Source organism: Rhinatrema bivittatum, chromosome 5, assembly GCF_901001135.1.
Source record: "Rhinatrema bivittatum chromosome 5, aRhiBiv1.1, whole genome shotgun sequence".
Classification (NCBI taxonomy): domain Eukaryota; kingdom Metazoa; phylum Chordata; class Amphibia; order Gymnophiona; family Rhinatrematidae; genus Rhinatrema; species Rhinatrema bivittatum.
The window spans coordinates 270,031,288-270,052,240 of NC_042619.1; the positions used below are offsets into that span (position 1 = coordinate 270,031,288).

General features: G+C 42.8%; 1 protein-coding gene across 1 annotated transcript in view; it reads right to left on the reverse strand.

The window, feature by feature from the left end:
* Window positions 1-20,953, reverse strand: part of ANTXR1 (ANTXR cell adhesion molecule 1) — a 206,645-nt gene that overhangs the window by 125,740 nt on the left and 59,952 nt on the right. The window contains exons 11-12 of the mRNA XM_029604035.1: window positions 9,495-9,564; window positions 3,376-3,454 (exon numbers count right to left, since the gene is read on the reverse strand). Coding sequence (XP_029459895.1) covers window positions 3,376-3,454; window positions 9,495-9,564 — 149 coding nt within the window. The remainder of the gene's footprint in view (window positions 1-3,375; window positions 3,455-9,494; window positions 9,565-20,953) is intronic.

A 20,953-nucleotide genomic window follows, 5' to 3' on the forward strand; every position in this document is an offset into this window, starting at 1 on the left:
GCTGCTTCTGCTTTTCCTCCCGATGCAGCTGGGCTTACTTCCCTTGCACCACTGAGGATGGCCGTGATGAAGAGGGCTCAGCTATTAGATGGCCCCATTCTCCGGTCACAGCTGTAAGAATCCCCAATCCCAGAGCAAGTTATGACTGAACCTGGGCAGGATGCCTCTTCCTCTCTGTAAGGGCCAATAGTTCTCCTTCTTTTACAGATGGTAGAGGGGTCCTGTTGCTTCTCTCTCTTCTCTTTGGAATGTCATAAAGGGTCCACCCCTTGGGGGGGGGGGGAGTCCATTGAAGTCTCAGTCTCTGGAAGCCATGTCACTTTCTTGTTGGGCTGTAGATACCTCCTCCACTCCACCCCACAGATGTCACTGTGATCTCTTCAGGCTCGTTTCTTCTCCTCCTCCTCTAAAAACATCATGAGCACCTCCTCCAGCTTGGGCTAGCAGCACAAGAGTGTTCTTTCTCAGCCCCTCCCTTGATGGCAGGGATGGCAGCCATCTTTGCCCAATGTAAGTCTATGGGGAACTTTTTCCAAGTTTCCCACAGCACTTCAAAGTCCAAAGCATAGTAACGTAAAAAGGTTGGGGTTTTCTTCCTCCACTTGGTTCTTGAAGCCTGTGCCCTGGAGCCCCATGCTACTACCTATCACCAGGTGCAGACTGCTACCCGATAGGGCCAGAAATGAATTCGTGTTTCTCTGCAGGGCTGGAACCTTAACAGACTAGCTTGAACTTTGACTCTTCCTTTCAGGGTCTGGATGGATCCTTTGTCGAGTCGGGGGGGAGATTACGCCCAACGCCTCGACTGCCAAGGGTGAAACCTCATGTTGCTGGGAGAGGGGTACTTGTATGTCCCAGTGTATGCTGATTGTGCCAGATAAAGTCACTGGAGCCACTGTGCTAGTGTCCACATTAAATCTTTACTGCTGAAAAGGAATGAAGGAAGGCACAAGAAATTAATCCACAGCACCACAAAGTCTTTTACTGTTACAATCTTTTCCTCCATCTGTGCAGGAACGTCTGATGCCAGAGCCAGGGGAACTTCTACTCTCCAGGGCAGGGCCTCCTTTGGATGGGCAGAGCACCCCTTCCAGCCAGCAAAGATAGAAAGTTACTGTCTCTGCACAGAGCGATACATTCTCTCTCTCCCCGGGGGTTTGGAAGCACCGGATGGGGGTCTTCAACAATGTTAGCTCTGCCTTTACTCACAGTTAATTGACTTCCCAGACTTCTTTGTTTCTCGCAAAGTCCCCTGGATCTTCTTCTTGCTGGATCCTTGATGGGAAGAATCCTCTGAAGCAAGCAGCTCTCTGTGCTTCAGTCAGGAGGGAAAGGGCAACCAGAACGTCCTCCTGGATCCTGAAACCAAATCTTCCAGAAACGGAGACCACCACCAGAGTGGATCCTTGCTGCGGGTCACTTCTGGGGCAGGGGTTCCCTAACCTGCACAGCCCTAGACACAGGGTTCCCCGCTCCCCGTGCCCAGGTGGTGTAGGCCCCCGCAAAGCTCCTACCTCAAAAAATATTAAATTCAAAAAAATGTACCCAGAGGGAAAAATCCAAACCAGCCAGGGAGTGGACTGGAAAGGAAAAGCCCCTCCCGACCCTGGTCAGGACTGCCTGATGCCTCTGACTGGGCCTGTAAAACAACAAAAGATAAGCGCCTACCTACCTCTGAACTCTTGACGCACCTAAAGGGTCTGCCTCCCAAGCTAGCCAGAGCCCTGCTTTATGTCCTACCCAGGGGGATGGCCATTCCAGAGCCCTCAAACCTCCCCCTTCATTCCAGCTGACAACCTAAACCCAGGACTTACTGGTAGCATGACAGTAGTGTCCGCTACGCATCTAGAACATTTGCTAATCTGGTATGTGAGAGAGGTAGGGATTCATTTAACAGGGAGGAAAGAGTGCAGTGACAATTCCAGAGTGACAGTCTAGAAATCAGAGGGAGCCTAGTCTAGAGAATGACAACAGTCTGATCTGATTTCTTGTGAATGCATCCTAGACATTTTGCCTGATGGCTTTTCCTGCAATCTGGAACATTACTTAGATAAGTCTGTAAAATTCAGATTTTGTGTACAGAAGACAAGAGCCGTGTGTTTCACAAGACCTGGCATCAAACTAATGTTTTCTTGACTAGTAAAGGAGATGGTACTTTTTTTGTTTGGAACAGGTAAGCTTATTTCCCCCTCATTATCGGGGTTAATCCAGCAAAGAATTTTTTAATTTTCCAAGGTGTTTCTCCCATTCCTGGATAATCAGTGGCATGCAGGTTTGCCATGGATGAGATTTTGTTTTTCTCCAAGGGAAGAGAGGGGGGTGTGGACTGACACTGTCTTGCCACAACCTGAAGAAGCTGGCAAGAGTGGTGCCAGCCCTGAAATCCTGTGCCAACGGCAATAAGCAAGCAGCGCCACCCTCCCAGCTGGGAATGCTTACCTAAGGAGTAAGCGACTGAACCGATCCTGCCAGAGGTAATTTAGGCAGAAATATAATACTTCATCATATTTATTCTCGTTTCTTTTCTTCTCAGTTTTGGCGAGTTATTTGGCAGTGCACATAAAAGTGATGGACCAACTAGAATGAGGAAAGGAAGCTGCTAGTGTTTACATGCAATCCAGTCCTGGTACTTTCTCTTCCCAACCGTTGTGATGGGAAACTCAAATCACAGGGCTATGGCTATTACCACTGTGTACATAGAAAGGTTCGCCCATCTGCTAAACAGTTTTGCTACAGCTGTGCATAGTTTTTAGGGTTTTAGAGCTAAAATGCCAGGGATTACATGGCCCACTGGTAGTTATTAACTCCGTCCTCTCTCCTCCTCATGGTTTCCCTGTGTTTCTGCAGTGCTTTCATTTGAGAGGCATCATTTAGATATTTGGACATTCACATTCAATGATTTTTGTCTCTGGTTTGTGACAGTGCTGGTGGCAATGAAAGTAAAAGATGGAAGGTAGCACAAGTCATCCTGAGAGTCAGTTATTTCTCCACATCACTCTCGCTGAGCTACAGTGCTCCTCATAAACTAATAGAAAAATAGAGCTAGAAAGGACACCGAGAGGCCATCTAATCCCCCCCCCCGCACACACATCTCCCTGTGCTGATATCTGCTTTAGACAAACATTTGACAAACTCCTGATGATGGAGATCCCACCTCCACCTCCCTGGGTAACGTGGCCCCCCTCTCAGTTGGGAAGTTCATGAAAGCGTCATCAGAAAAGAGTTCACACAGCACTTTGTGAAACCTCACTCAGTGGCGAATCTGTTTTCCTTTTAGTACCTGGATAGTGGATTCGGTAGCTGCACCGCACCTTGTGACAGGTGAGGAGGAGGAGGCTGGAAGTGGATAGCTGAATGTAAATAGCTCGCACTTACACAGTGGGTAGTGGTGATGATGACGGAGCTTGAGATGAAGCTGAGGCCGTCGTTCATGCTGACCTGCAGGGCTGCTTCCCTGCAACAAGAATGGGAAGCAAACCTTTGATCAAAAGTAGTTCCCTGGGGAGAACATCTCAGGCTCTTCCGACCTCAGAAACCTGTGGGTGCCGAGGACTCAGCACACATGAATACAAGACCCCCAATTTTGGAGAAGAAAGCCTATCCAGAGTCACTTGTCAATATCTATCGGCAATCGTAATGGTCAAAGACGATTCATATGCTCTCAAATATAAATTAAGGTCCATTAGGACAGGTTAGTCTATAAAAACCATTCATATAAATTTCCAGTTAGGATTTTATTGCTATTATTGTTATTCCTGTTTATACAGCTCTGATAGCATACACAGCTCTGTACAAGCCAAATGGAGAGAAGCTGAAACAGAGGATAATTTTCAAAAAACCATTTCTGAAGGCAAAGCAGGAAGTTACATGCAGAAAAGAAACTTTTTTTTGTCATCCTAAGCACTTAGCGTGGCCCCTCTCACTAGCCTCTCACCTGCTGGTCACTGCAGGGCTGAATTTGTAACATTGTATATAAGTTAGCACACATAAGTTACACCAATTTTCTAAGTGGACCCCATGCACATAAGTCTGCTTTGAAAATTATCCATCAAAACTACCTGCATGTACTTTCACCTGCTAAAACGTCTGCATGAATTTCTTGCTAAATTTGACAGGCATCCTTTTCAAAACCAACGCAGGTGTGCAAATGGAAACCCCTCCCAATCCTGCCTCTGCTTTAGTCTGGGTTAACTTAGGCACATATTGGGTCGGCAATTTTCTGAAAGACCATTATTTAATTCTGTTTAATTGATTTGAGGTCTGCCATATCAAAGAAAGCCCAAAACTACATAAAACTGGTCCAATAACACATTACAATTTTAATACATTAACTCAAAATGTTAATACATTTAATGAACTTATTAAACATATTACAGAAATATAAATCTAATACATTATCAATCCTTTCACAAACATATCATCATGAAAATATATACAAGAAATACAACCACACATCCAATATACAACAAAACACACATCCCATCAGAAATGAAAAAACAAAAATCACTGCACATTAAAAGCAGCACATCATATATCAGTAGTGCACGGAAAGCTAAGTCAACTATAATCCTAATGGCATATCACGGAGAGTGATGCACAGGTGGGTAGTGAATCTAAAAAGGAATATATATCCTTCAATATGGAACTAGCAGCTTCAAGGCAGACAGTATCGAGACTACATCATCCCAGCAGCAAATACAGTAATGCCAACCATCCTGACACAGACCCATGTTTCACTTTGTACCAAGGCTACCTCAGGGAAACTAAACACAAAACCAAACAAAAATTAAACCAAAAAATGCACTCAAAACCAAAACAAGAAACCAAAAGGAAAAAAAGATGAAATCTTTCACCTCCTTAATCAGCAAAGACATTTAAACAATCACTAGCCAACCTACCAAAAGAAACAAAAAAGTCTTTAAGCACACAACCCAAAATATCCCACCAAACTAGCCTCATAACAGAAAAGTTTTTTACCTTAATCCTGCTCTATCCCAGTGATCTTCAACATTTTAATACAAACTCCATCACTTCAAATCTTCAAAAAAGGTCAGGCGATCCTTTCTGACAAACCTAAAAAATGTACAATGCTCGTATACAGATCCTCCAATTAAAAACCACTAACAAATAATCACCAATACATAACCAATTAAAAAATGAACCCAACTTAAAAGAATCAATCAAAAAATAAATAAAAGTAACCAAATTATTCAATGCCATAATCCAAAACACAACCTACAAACAAAAACATTTAAGAATATACAAAAAAATAGCCTTTACATAAAAAAAATTAAAGAAACCTTATAAAAATGTGTAGTATAGATAAACTATATAAATAAGAATTAACAAGAAACTTTTATAAAACAGCCTTGTAACCCTCAACACCACCACTTTCAAACCATAAGGAACTACACAATTTAAACCAAAAGTCCATATTTGTTCCATTTGAGGTAGATGCAAGTTGAAATCACCCCTTCCAGTATGAAATACCAACTGCTGCAACATAAAAAAACCTCAATTCACAAACTGAATACTGCACTTCAAGCTAATGCGAAACAAGAGATGCCTCTAGCCAACAATTTCTAATATTGCTCCGGTGCTTGATAATCCTACTCTTATAGGCCAAGTGGTCTTCCCTGCATAGAATAAAGAGCATGGGCACATTACAACACAAACAATACTGCGCTAAAGACGTTGCAGAAGATCTTAAGAAATATCTTTTTAAAGTTTGAGGATGAATGGAAATAGACAGAGAGACCAAAAACCCCCATGTACTGCACAAAGCACAAGGGTAATGCCCACCAATAATCAAACCAAGAACCAGACCTAGCTTTTGTTTGAGGAAGAAAACATCACCAAAGAACTGCGCACATTTCTAGCATGCTTAGAAGCTAAAAGGGAAGGATGTTTCTTTTTTTTTTTTTTCCTGTTTTTGGTCTCTTGTTTTGGTTTTGAGTGCATTTTTTGGTTTAATTTTGTTTGGTTTTGTGTTTAGTTCCTCTGAGACAGCCTTGGTACAAAGCGAAACATGGGTCTGTGTCGAGATGGTTGACATTACCGTATTTGCTGTAGGGATGATATTGACTGCCTTAAAGCTGCTAGTTCCATATTGAAGGATATATATTCCATTTTAGATTCACTACCCACCTGTGCATCACTCTCCGTGATATGCCATTAGGATTATAGTTGACTTAGCTTTCTGTGCACCACTAATATATGATGTTTTGCTTTTAATATGCAATGATTTTTGTTTTTTCATTTCTGATGGGATGTGTGTTTTGTTGTATATTGGATGTTTGGTTGTACTGATTTTATTTGTATTTCTTGTATATATTTTCATGATGATATATTTATGAAAGGATTGATAATGTATTAGATTTATGTTTCTGCAATATGTTTATTAAGTGCATTAAATGTATTACATTTTGAATTGATGTATTAAAATTGTAATGCATTTTTGTGCCTCTTTGATTAGTTTTGGGTTTCCATTGATAGTGGTATTATATATTGTTGTAGTCAATTTGTTTGTATTCTTGGTATCAAAGAAAGGGAAATCACTGCAACAGCAGCAGTAGCAACAATATTGAGAGCACCTAATGATCAATGGAGTGCTCCAACAGCTATCAGTGGTGAGTGGGGATGACTGAAGATTGGGCTACATGCAGGGGAAATTACAAATACATTTACTAGCAGATTTTAACAGCACTATACGTGCCAAAGACGGGTGATATGCGCATGACTCGGCCCGGTGCACGTCCTGCGGATTTTAAAAACCACGCGAGTATGCGCTAATCTCCTGCACGCACACAAATCAAAAAGTTTAAAAAAGGGGGCATGGCACGGCTGGGATCTGGGCAGGGCGTGGGAGGGACGAGTCTGTAACATGAAGTCTGTGCGTAAGTAGTTACTCACACAAGCGCACTCTGGGATCCCCTATCGCGTAACTTTACTTCTGCTACGGACAGTGTGAAAGTAATAAAATAACCAAAATTAGGCTAGTCAGTGAGGTTTTAAGGGGCAGGGCTAGTAGGATAAAAGGGAGGCAGGTTAGCTTAGGGGGTTAGGAAGTCCTCTCCTTTACGGGGGTGAACTGGAAACAAAGTGGGGGAAAGAGGTAATTGTGTCGGCTCACGTATCTACTAACATCCCTCCCTCTTGCGTGACTGAGGCGACATTGGCCCGCACATGCGCATGACAATATAAAGTTAAGCGCACATGTACGCGCTTACAGCTGATTTTATAACAGGCCCATGTATACGCGCATAAACGCGAGCATGTTATAAAATCACTGCGACCATGTGCACAACCAGCAAACGCACACACATATGCGCACATACTCAGGTCTTAAAATCCACCTCTTACTTTAACAGTCAAAGCCAAGGTGCATTAGAAAAATGAAGGGAAGTTGTTTAAAAATAAGAAGAATTTTTCAGACTCCTTTAAATGTTGAGTGGGTAGATGTTAGGATGGGGTGTATTAGTGAGCGCCCGTGTTTTGCGCACATTTATTGCATCGGCCCCAATGTTTGGCACCTAAATCCTAAGGAAATTGACCCCCATTGTAGGGCGACTGGTTTTCGAATGGGACTGTAGTAGTGTGAGGGTAGAGTGCAGCAGTGAGAGGGGTATAAGGATGGGGTGTAGTAGAGGAGAAAGTGCATTGGGCAAGAAATCAGAGAGCAGTAAGATGTTTTGGTAAGTGTCAGAAGAGGAGCAGTCCTATTGGGAATATTAGAAAACCTGTCTAAAGAAATAGATTTTTAAACTGGACCTGAAGGGGACTGAAGCGACAGCATGAAACCAAGATGAGAGCAAGCACAGGAGATGGCTGCCTCAAAGCAACATCTGAAATGCCAAAATTAACTCACTTATAAGCCATAATAATAGCATGCAATTAACACGACCCCCTCCATCATGGCTAACATTCAAAGACTGTAGTTCAAGTTCTGTAATAAACCCCAACACAGCTTTAATTTTCAAAAACACAATACTTTGTTTTCCTTGCATATGTGAGCTCAGTTCCCTAAAATGAACGTTTTGTTAACACCCTGCCCCCGAATAGGGCAGGCTAGGAGTAATTAAAGTAGCCTTAGAGAGCCCAGGGAGAACATAGGAGCACACAACCTCTCTTGCAGTTCAAAGAAAGCTCTATTAACATGCAGTGATCACCCAAGCTGGAGAAAAAGGGAAATGCAAATATTTTATAATTAACAAGCAACTGAAGAGGAGAGGAGGGGATGTGAGATCACGCTTTGGAACTTTTGGAGGACCCATAGTAAAAGGACCCTCCAGACCAGACAGCTTGGGGTTAACATTCCCCAGCTTGTCACCTGATGCTGAATGGGAAGGGTGGGACAGTAAGGGTTACCTAGATAGGATGTAACCTGTACTAATGAGTCTGAGTCTCCATCTTCCTTGCTACCTATTGTGCCGGTCCATCAGCACAATCACCTTTACAGAACCATCAGGCCGATACAGTACAGTGCGCTCCGGCAGAGCGCACTGTTAACCCGCGATTATTCAGTAAGGGGTAATAGCGCATCAAAAACCTAATAGCGCCCGCAACATGCAAATGCATGTTGATGGCCCTATTAGGTATTCCCGCGTGATACAGTAAGTAAAATGTGCAGCCAAGCCGCACATTTTACTTTAAGAAATTAGCGCCTACCCAAAGGTAGGCGTTAATTTCTGCCGGCGCCGGGGAAGTGCACAGAAAAGCAATAAAACTGCTTTTCTGTGCACCCTCCGACTTAATATCATGGCGATATTAAGTCGGAGGCCCCAAAAGTTCAAAAAAGGAAAAAAAAAAATAAAAATTTAAAATGGGCCCCGGGTTGAAAACTGGACGCTCAATTTTGCCGGCGTCCAGTTTCCGAACCCGTGGCTGTCAGCGGGCTCGAGAACTGACGCTGGCAAAATTGAGCGTCGGCTGTCAAACTCGCTGACAGCCGCCGCTCCTGTCCAAAAAGAGGCGCTAGGGATGCGCTAGTGTTCCTAGCCTCTTTTTGCCGCGGACTCTAATTTAAATAAATTAATTTACTGTATCGCGTGCACAGGAGCATGGCCTGTGCGCTCGCCCTGCTCTCCCGCGATTTTTACTGTATCGGCCCGCATGTAACTGATTATATAATGTTTATTGTTTTTCTGTCCCAGTCTCCTCAAGTCAAGGAACCTTGCATGCTGCCCCAGAAGAGTTCTGAGTCATTTATGCTTTGCAGTCCATGCTTCTCCTGGAGGCATGGGGGGGTCCCTGCTGCACACACCCAGTTCTGACTCTGATTGGGCCAGATCAGTACCAGAGAAGAGAAGAAAAATCTATCAAGAATTACTTGCAACTGAGAGCTTACTTTGGCACGTCACTACCTATACTGTCCAGCTAGGCAGGCGATTTCTGCAATTCATCCTCACTCGTGCACCAGGCTGATGGCGCCTCCCGACAATTGTTTGCAAGAAATAAGGACTATGAAGGTCTTGATGACATCTGTAAACACTTACATTCCAACTTCTTTTAAAACGGGTGCAGGACACAGCAGGAAGGTATCTTCTACCACCAAGGGCTTCTCATCTGCAAGAGGGAGAAAGATTGTATAGGAAGAGGAGCAGCCCACAGGCACAGTTTGATATGTGAAACTCAGATCCAGACGTATCCATGACAAGAGACAGGGCTGCGCTTTCATTTGAAATGAAATTGGAAATTTCCTTTCTCATTTCCTTTCATGCCAAACAAAATTTCATTCATTTTTTTTGTTTCATTTCCCAAAAGTAGAAGAAGCCAGTCCCAGCCGCCCCCCCCAACTGAAAAAACCCATGCCACCAAATTTTAGAAAAGCCCTCACCCCTACCCTTCCCTGCAATCCTAGGGGTCCATAGTGAGCAGGCACCAGTGCAATGTATTTTAAGAAGGTAATTTTGCTTTCTGCATGTGGACCTCAGCCCTACCTTTCAATGCAGATTTACAAATAGAAATCCATTCTGAAGGTGAGCAGGACCACGCCTAGCTTAGCGTGGCACAGGCGTGCACATTTACATCTGCTAGAGAGCGGCTACAAATGCCCATTTACGTGCAGGCTTTTGAAAACTGAAAGTCCGTGCATAAAAGAGTTCCCCCGCCCCCACCTCTGCCCCCCCCCTCCGGGTACGCCTCTTTGCAGTACATGTACAAGCAGGTGTGAAACCGCTTCCCGAGAAATGTTCAAAAAGTCCTTTTATGTGCGTAGAACTGTGTTTCACCCGGGTTAATGCTTCAAAAACAATGACCCGCTTGAGATTTAGAACACCCACCGACTCTCTAACCACTGTGGTGCCACCACACATGTAGTGGCCTTTTATGCTTATTTATTTTGCAGTATACATAAGGCCCGGCAAGTCCGATGTGTTCCAACAATTTTGAGGGTTGGATAAGCACCTTGGAATGCGGAAGATCAATGAGTTTCAAACTTTAAGGGCATGATTTAGTAAGGCTGCTTTCCCATTCTGTAACGTTGGTTATAACATGCTGTCATAATGTGCTGTGAAATTCTGCGGCCCCCGCAATCCTCTCCCACTGTATATGTAAAACTGCATGCATCCTTACAGGGATGCTCACAGAACCATGGAACTTATTTCTATCCACAGATGTGGTGGGGTTAATGCCTCGGATTCACTTTGATCAATAATAAACCGGCAATTGCCGGTGAACCAGTAAGGGACTGCTTGACTACCGAGCTGAAGGGAGTGGTTAGGGAGTTTGTGGATGGTCACAGCTGTTGAAAGCGATGGGATCCCCCATTTCTAATCAGCTGTTCTGCAAATTGGCGAGAACTGTGAAGAGACACAGGGCTGAGCTGAACACTGCAATCTTCCAGCTGTGGCCTCGCTGGCATTCTTTGGCCATTCTGGAGCTGTGATGCCACTGCAGGCCAAGCCACAGCAAAGACCGGCAAATCCCAGAGTCTTTCTCTGCGCTATGCCACACAGTGTTTGGTGGGTACGGCGGGGGGGAATCACAGCAGCACTGTTCTGTAGTACTGTGGCCAAAAGAAAGGTACGACTGCTACTCTGCAAGTCGGAAGAGGGCAACAAACAGAGCTTGAAAAATAAAGGCATAATGCAAAGTGTGTGTGTTTGCGCGCACAAGAGCATCTAAATCAGTAAAATTGGATCAAGCAGTTAGTGTAGCTGGGTTCAAAAAAGGTTTGGATAAGTTCTTGGAGGAGAAGTCCATTACCTGCTATTAATCAGTAGCATGGGATCTTCTTGGTGTTTGGGTACTTGCCAGGTTCTTGTGGCCTGGTTTGGCCTCTGTTGGAAACAGGATGCTGGGCTTGATGGACCCTTGGTCTGACCCAGCATGGTAATTTCTTATGTTCTTAAAGGGCTGTCCCTTTTAGCCCCTTAAACCTATTCTGCTCCTTGCAGACATGCCTTCTGTGGCTTCAGCTGGTTTGCGTGTGTGACGGAGGTCTCACCAGACCAGGATTTGAAGCCTGTGGGATGAGTATACTGGGAGCTCTCTGAAGTAAGCCTGCCTAGGAAAATGCAGAGTCCTGGCTGATTAAGAAAATCTGCCAGAGCTCACTGAGAGAAAATAGAAAGAGAGGAACAAAGAAGAGAAGAGATTTCAGCTACTCAAAAGGTACTGGGTGGGCCCAGGATGGAAGGCGTACCTGTCCCTAAGAGCTTACTTGGTTAGGAGAGAGTGTGAGATTTATTATTGTACTGTGGACTTGTGTTACTGTGTTGGCGCATTGTTCTTTGCTGAGCCAGACCTTGCTATCAGTTACAGTAAAGGACTTTATTTTTGAACAACAATTCAGGAGCCAGTATGCTAATTTTTGTTGTGTGACTGCACTGGCAAACAGGAAGTGCCCCTGTGTGAAAAAGAAAACCCTAAGGGCCTTGAAAAGTACATTTTTCCACTTGCGCGGGAACCCCGGAAAGTCATGGGACCTTGCATGGTCTGTGCCTCTCCCCGTGTGCCCATGCTGAAGAGCTGACCGGGGCCTGGGGTGGGGGGGGGGGGGGGGGAGAGATGACATATAGGTCACAAATCCAGTTTCTGGAAGGCTTTTTTCTCTCAGCCACTTACTTTTAACATACGAAAAGGCAAGGCAAAATGTTTATCTATAATAAAAAGAAAACCCATCACCAATACACTAAGGTCATCCTAGAAGAGGATTCTTGGAATGATAATTCCCTGGATATCCCAAAAGTTTATCTTTGGATCTCCAGGGGGTGGTTGGAGCTTCAGCGGGGCGAGGAGCTGTTTTTGTTGAGAACATGTTTTCGTTTCACCGCAAAAATGACTGGCTTGTTTCCCCCACCTCCAAACAAAAGAAAAGCCATTTGGTTTGCATAACTGCAACCACGTGACTCCTCCCCGGAGCCAGACACTGGAAAGGGAGGCCCTGCTGAGGCTGGTTGGTTTGCATGGAGAAAGATGGCCCAGTCCTCTCTCATTGCCAGGATGCCATTCTGTGCGCTTTACAAACTGTGAAAGATGTACAGTACATTTCCTGAGGGGGGGGGGGGGGGGACGGACAGAGGGGTCATTGCCACTATTTAAACAGGGAGAGAGAGGTCAGCTGTCAAAGCTTCCAACACAGAAGCGTGGCTATGGGGCCGTTTCTAAGCTGCATTCTCTTATGAGAAAGACGTATTCAGATAGTCTGTCTTTATTTAGGGATTCTTTGCACAAACTGGGCAGTCATAGTCACCCAGTGAGAAGATTTGGCATTTTAGATGCTCAGAGATACAGTTTTAATATATTTCAATTGTTGGAATAATGCTTGATCAGTTTTGGTTGCTCCTGTTTTATACTAAGAAGGGGAGCCACGTTCCCTCTTCAATTTAAGTTACCAGCTGATAGACAAAATTGGTTTTATGGCTGGGTCTGAAGCATTCCACCCCCGATACTTGCAAAATTCAATCAGTTCCCCCAGCCCCTCTTCTGGTTCATATACTGTTTGTGCAATTTGGGCACAGTAACTGTTTATGATGGCTGATATGCACTGATAGAAGCAAGTCGCTCTAGGGCTGGAAGCAGTACCGTGAGAATGCGTTTTACAGGCAGGGGTCACGTGTAAGAAAGATGGCACAGAACAATATAAGGATGAGAAGACGAATAGAAAATACAGGAATGAAAGTGAGCTCAGAGTTCTAAACAGCCACCTCGTCCCTCCACCCCCATTCTCTTGAAATGTTGATTTAAGACACATCGCGTGCCTTCATAGACCTCACAGGCCGTGCTGAGTTTTTGCCGGGTCCTTGCCCAGGAACCAGTTGGTCCCAACTGGGAACATTTTTTTTTTTTAAGAAAAATTGCCACCGCTCATAGGTTTAGTTTTTATTGGGAATGGTTTTATTGTACATCCACACCGAACACCATGGAGACTGAGGAATATAAGAAATGCTAAATAGTTGCTCTTCTCAGTGATCCAGCAGCCTGGAAGGTAAGGTGGGTCTTCGTGAAACTGTTCGGTGACCTTCCCTAGGCCCTGACCTTACTGTACATGCATAATGGTTGGAGGCATCAGCTGTGAGCTGGCTCCGGTCCTTTGCTCGCAAATCTCCAAGCTAGCTCCCTCCAGATCTGACTTGGCTTTCACACCATCTCTAGCTGCGTGTCAGTTTGTGGTTGTCCAATCCCTCAGCAAACCTCTTCTCTTGCCAAGAGCTTCAATTTTGGCACATCACATGGCCTGAAATTCCATCTGGCCTAGAAGGAAAATGGAGCTGCTTCCAGCTCATAGTACCCCTTTGTGTCAAGAGATCTCAAGAATGGCTCCCTCATCCTAACACGTACACACATGCTTCTTAAGTAAATAAATCTTTCCTGCCGTTATTACTCCTGGCATGCAATTGCATCATGAACACGTCACAGGAATACCATGGGGCATGTAAGATTACTAGCCTCATGCAAAGAGATGGCTCTTTAAGGCTGGATTTCAAATTACCATTGAATTCTTCAGATGCTAATTCAGCAACTTCTCTTTTAATTACAGTGAGATGTACTTTTAAAGTGCAGGCCAGCACTCCCACTATCTTTATACATTTGGCCTGTTTGCCAAAAACATGTTTGTAAATATATCCTTGTGATACAGTGTGTCCTGGTCCTAATTAAAGAACCATTTTTTTTTCCTTGTTTAAGGAAGCACAAAACAATTTCTGATTTGCAAAGAAAAGATAATGGAAGGGCTTTAGTCTGGCCCCGAGTGCTGTCAACTAGGAATAGGAAAGCAGATGCAAAGTCCCTGTTAAGCAGGAACAGGGTCATGCACAGGGTCCTAGCAAAAATGTAAACAGTTTTAATAAGAAGCCTCAAAGACCCAAGTGGTGATATAAACCGTCAGCATTGGACTAAAGGATCTAAGCTGCAAAGCAAACAAAGCCCGAGGCTCCCTTTTCCTTGTGGATTCACTTTTTAATTTTTCAGTGGCACGCTCCATTTTAGCTCAGAAGGTAAAATGGGGGGTGGGGGAGGGGGCAGAGCCACAGTATCAGGTGGAATAACTATTGAAGGGGTTTTTTTTTAATGATGTTTCAAATTAATCAAGGAAAACAGAATCTTTACAGACAAGAGAGACTGCTTAGTGGAAGTAAATATTAACAGCGCCTATAACTACAGCATGTGTCATATAAACTCGCTTAAAGCTCATCACCATGAAGAAATCAAAATGGAAAAAAAAAAATAAGAAAAACCAATTTTATGTCGGTCTTCCAAAGGTGATGCAGGATTAATGGAAACCCATTACATTAGAGTGCAGTAGAAAGGCTCCACTTATTTTTCCTGCAGTTCACTTGGGTTGTGACAGAAGGGGCTCCTGCGAGTGAGTCCCTTGTTAAATTATTTCTGAAAAAAGAGAGCATCTCTGTTTTTAGTGAAGAAGAACGTCCTTCATAAGAAACAGGTAGGTGGCGAAGTTTCTGCCATCACTCCTCTGAGGCATGGCCGCATTTGGCAGATGGGTTTGGCGTTGGCAGACTGGTAGAGCTTGCACAGCGCTAAAGCGGGAACCCCCTTAAGAGTGAGCAAGAGCAGTAGGAGGTTTCCATAATCAGGCTTAGCCATTCTGCTCATTATATCCCCATGTTTATGCACCTTGCTGCTCAAGGTGGAAACGGCTTTTCCCCATGTGCCCAGAGTCAGGCATGGGACACTTCAAACTTGTTGACACTATGGCGAGCACTCCACAGTAAGCAGGGGCTCAAAGAACTCTAACCATCCACTGAAAAATGAACAGCTCTCTAAGATGAACTAGTAAGGGAACCAGGTTGCTTAGTCATTAATTCTCTAAGTATAGTTGATTGGACATGACGTTTTTAGCTCCTGCAGAGATTAGTAACACGGTAGGTGGCGGGCAACCCATCTAAGACCACAAATCACGTTATTCTTTAGAAAGATATCTAGTACCATGTTGCAACTTTTTCTAAAGAAAACAGATCTTTGGAGCAACTCTTTTCTTTCAGGATTCCATACTGAATTTATTTTTGAATTTTCAGTTTCCTTGATAGGTGTTTAGCAGTGATTCATCTGAATTTTCAGAATCTGAGCAGTTTCCTTTGCAAGCTTTTTGTATGGTGGTCACTGATTGAAAGGCAGAATTGGCCAGAAAACACTATGGGAATCTTCTGGGAATCGTCATCTGTTAAAGATCATTTTATGATTATCTATCTGTTGTTGGGAGGTTATATGTGTGCACCCAGTGCAAAGAGCTTCTGGTTCTGAGAGAATGAGTCTGGAGGCCAAAGTGGCAGACCTTGAGGTGCTGAGGTAGACAAAGAGATATAGAGGAGACTTTCAGGGACATAGTAGAGTGATCCCAACTCCAGTTTAGCAGCTGTTGTGCTGCTTTGGAGAAGCAAGTTCACCTGGCAGGAGACCATCAGCTTGGTGTGGCAGGAAGTGATCCTGTAGCTAATACCTGTCATCTAGGTGATGCTTTGCTTTCTCACACCAAGGATTTTTCTCCAAGGGTCTGTGGCCAGGAGGAAAGGGATAGGATAGTTATTGTAGCAGGTGATTCGACCATTAGGAAAGCTGGGGGGAGTGGGGGGGCTGGTGGGCATGAGGATCACTTGGTAATTTGCCTGCCTGGTGGGAAGATAAGATTTCAGAGAGTGCTGGGGAGGATCTGGCTGTCATGGTACATGTGGGCACCAATGACATAAGAAGATGCAGGAGGGAGGTTCTGGAGGCTAAATTTAAGTAGCAATTTACACTCCAGAACCACCACGGTTGCATCCTCCCAAATGCTTTCCATTCCACGTACAGGATCCCGGAAACAGGCCGACCTCCAGCTTCGGATGAAATAATGCGTGGATGAGATAATAATTCAAGGAAGAGGGTTTTAGGTTTGTTAGGAACTGGGGGAACATTCTAGGGAAGGGGGTAACTAGAGTGGAACCAGGCTGCTGACACTAACCTTTAAAAAAAAATGTAGAGCAGCTTTTAAACTAAATGATGGGGGGAACTGACAGTCACTCAGAAGTGTATAGTTTGAAATTATGTATCTTTGAAGGATACTAACAAAACAGGAAAGTTAGGGTATTCCAATAAAGAGATTGCAATAAATGCTAAAGTAGCTCAGTTGGCTTTACATAAAGAACAGACAGAGCAGAAAGGTTCCAAATACCACCCCTGTCAAAAAACATACTTTCAGATGTCTGTATACAAATGCTAGAAGTCTAAAAACTAAGATGGGAGTGTATAGCACTGAATGAAGAGGTGGATATAACTGGCATCTCAGAGACCTGGTGGAAGGAGAATAACCAATGGAACAGTGCTACACCAGAGTATAAATTATATCGAAATGATAGGGGGAATCAGACTGGTGGAAGGGTGGCACTATATGTTAAAAAGGGCATAGAGTCAAACAGGATAAAAGTTCTGCAAGAAACAAAATGCACTGTAGAATCTTTATGGATAGAAATTCTATGTGAGAAGGGGAAGAGAAAAGCGTGGGGGTGTACTACCATCCACCTGGCCAGAATGAACAGACGGGTGAAGAAATTCTAAGAGAAATTAGGAAAGCTAACAAAATTAGCAAGGCAGTAATTGTATGTATGTATATATTTATTAATCACTTATTTATTTATTTATTTTTAATTTTTATATACCGATGTTCCTGTATGCAATACAAATCACATCGGTTTACATTGAAACAGAACATAATAATTCGCCTGGAGGCAGTACATGGAACAAAGGTTATGGAACTTGGACCGGGGAAACTATTCAAGCTTAACATTATGAATTTAGAACATTAAACAAGACTCTTAGGTATCAAGTCTCTTGGAACATCAAAATCTAACAAATGGAAAACCGTGTAAAGAAAAACAAGACCATGGAAGTGGAGCGTAATTGTATAAATGTCACATGTGTGCTAAATCAGGGATTAGCTACAGTGTAATAGTAGTATGATACATCGGGATTACAGAAACCTAAGTGATTTACAGAAACCTTAGTGATTTACAACTGACATACATAATTAAAACAAAGAATTTCATGTAACAAATTAAAGATAAAAATTCATGATCCAAAGGCAAATAAACCTTCATGTGAATCTCTACTAAAATACATATTCAAAGGCTTGTTTGAAAAGATGAGTTTTTAACATTGATTTAAAAGCCTTTGAATCTTCTGTCAAATGTAGTGCCTCTGGAAGAGAGTTCCAGATGTTGGAGGCTGCCATGCAGAAGGTGGTCTCTCTGGTTTTGGGAGGGCAGTATAGTTTCTAGATGAAATAAATGACTACTTCATGGAGCAGCTGGTTCAAGAATTAACAAGAGGGGGAGCTATTTTAGATCTAATCCTTAGTAGAATATATGATTTGGTGTGAGAGGTAACAAGAGTTGGGGGCCATTTGGCCACAGTGATCATTACATGATAACTGAAGGGAGAACACTAAAGAATATTAGGGAATCCCAATACAGAGGTTGCAATAAATGCTAAAGTAGCTCAGGTACCTTTAATTAAAGAGCGAACAGAACAGAAAGCTTCCATCTTGGAAGCCCAAACCAGATATATTCCATGGATTAAAAAAAGGTGAAAGGAAGAACCAATGACTGCTGGCATGGATAAAAAGGTGAGGTGAGAGAGGCTGTTCTAGCCAAAAGAACATCTTTGAAAACATGGAAAAGGGATCTGAATGAAGAAACAGGAAATAGTGTAAGCACTGGCAAGTTAGATCCAAAGCACTGATAAAGAAAACAGACAGATTTTGAAAAAAAGTTCACTGTGGAAGCAAAAACTCGTAATAAAAACTTTTTTGGATACATTCAAAGCAAAAAGACTGAGAGAGAATCAGCTGGACCATTAAATGATCAAAGAGTAAAAGGGGTACCAAGGGAGGACAAAGCCATAGCAGAGTGATTCAATGAATTATTTGCTTCAGTCTTTACTGAGGAAGATATAAGGCAGATACCCAGGCCAGAAATGATATTTAAAATTGATGATTCAGAGAAACTGAAACAAATCTCAGTGAACCTGGAAGATGTAATAGGGCAAAATGAAAACTAAAGAGCAGCATATCATCTGGACCAGATGGTATTCATCCCTGATTTCTGAAAGAACTGAAAAATAAAATTTCAGACATATTATTAGTAATCTGTAAACTATCATTAAAATTAACTACAGTATTTGAAGACTGGAGGATAGCCAACATAACACCAGTTTTTAAAAAGACTTCCAGGGGTGATCCAGCAAACTACAGACCAATGAGCCTGACATCAGTGCCAGGAAGAATAGTTGAAATTAATATAAAGAACAAAATTACAGAATATATAGTCATAGTTAAGGGTTAAAGCCAACATGGATTTAGCCAAGAGAAGTTTTGCCTCACCAAACTGCTACATTTTTTGAAGGTGTGAATAAACATATGGATAAAGGAGCCAGTTGATATAGTGTATCTGGATTTTCATCAAGCATTTGACAAAGCACCTCAGGAAATATTCCCGAGGAAATTAAAAAGTCATGGAATAACAGGTAATATTCTACTGTGGACTGAGAACTGGTTAAAAGATAGAAAACAGAGAGTACGGCTAAAAGGTCAATTTTCTCAGTGGAGAAAGGAGAATATTGGCATGCCCCAGGGATCTGTACTGGGACAACTGCTTTTTAACATTTTTATAAATGACCTAGAGATAAGAACAATGAGTGAAATGATCAAATTTGCTGATGATATAAAATCATTCAAGTTGTTAAATCACAAATCTGCTTCATTTTTTTGAAGGAGTTAATAAACATGTGGATAAAGGTGAACTGGTAGATGTAGTGCATTTGGATTTTCAGAAGGTGTTTGACAAAGTCCCTCATGAGAGGCTTCTATGAAAACGAAAAAGTCATGGGGTAGGAGGCGATGTCCTTTCGTGGATTACAAACTGGTTAAAAGACAGGAAACAGAAAGTAGGATTAAATGGTCAATTTTCTCAGTGGAAAAGGGTAAACAGTGGCGTGCCTCAGGGATCTGTACTTGGACCTGTGCTTTTCAATATATATATAAATGATCTGGAAAGGAATACAGTGAGTGAGGTTATCAAATTTGCAGATGATACAAAATTATTCAGAGTAGTTAAATCACAAGCAGATTGTGATACATTACTGGAGGACCTTGCAAAACTGGAAGATTGGGCATCCATATGGCAGATGAAATTTAATGTGGACAAGTGCAAAGTGTTGCATATAGGGAAAAATAGCCCTTGCTGTAGTTACACGATGTTAGGTTCCATATTAGGAGCTACCACCCAGGAAAAAGATCTAGGCATCATAGTGGATAATACTTTAAAATCGTCGGCTCAGTGTGCTGCAGCAGTCAAAAAAGCAAACAAGAATTATTAGGAAGGGAATGGTTAATAAAACGGAAAATGTCATAATGCCTCTGTATCGCTCCATGGTGAGACCGCACCTTGAATACTGTGTACAATTCTGGTCGCCACATCTCAAAAAAGATACAGTTGCGATGGAAAAGGTACAGAGAAGGGCAACCAAAATGATAAAGGGAATGGAACAGCTCCTCTATGAGGAAAGGCTGAAGAAGTTAGGGTTGTATGGGATCTTCTTGGTGTTTGGATAATTGCCAGGTTCTTGTGGCCTAGTTTGGCCTCTGTTGGAAACAGGATGCTGAGCTTGTTAGACCCTTGGTCTGAACCAGCATGGCAATTTCTTATGTTCTTAAGAGGATTGTGAGAAATTGCAAGAGGACCTTAAAAGACTGAGAGTCTGGGAAACCAAATGGTAGATGATATTTAATGTGGGCAAGTGCAAAGTGATGCACGCAAGGAAGAGCAACCTCAATTGTAGCTACAGAATGCAAGGTTCCACAATGGAAGTCACCACTCAGGAATAGGATCTAAGCTTCATCGTGGATAATATGTTGACACCCTCAGCTCAGTGTGCGGCAGCAGGCAAGAAAGCAAATAGAATGCTAGGAATTATTAGGAAAGGAATGGAGAATAAAACAGAGAATATCATAATGCCTTGGTATTTCTCCATAGTATGACCACATCTTGCGTACCGTATGCAATTCTGGTCACCAAATCTCAAAAAAGATAAGGCAGATTTAGAAAAAGTACAGAAAAGGGCGACCAAAATAATAAAAGGCTCTCATTCCTCTATGAGAAAAGGCTAAAGAGATTAGGGCTCTTCAGCACGGAGGGGAGATATGAAAGAAATCTATAAAATAATGAGTGGCGTGGAATGGGTAAACATGAATCAGTTGTTTACTCTTTCAAAAAGTACAAAGACTATGGGAAAAGCAATGAAGTTACTAGTTAATACATTTAAGATAAATGGAAGAAAAATTTTGTTGTGAGTGATGTGAGCATTAGCCCCTCTCTCCATGGCACAATTGATGCAACCTTGTGAACAGAGTCCTAATGTCTGTGATGACAGTGGGCGAATGAGTCTTTGCACGAGCCAGGCTATAATAAGTTCAGGAGCGTGTGACTACAGTCAGATCCGAAGAGCCAGACAAGGCTAG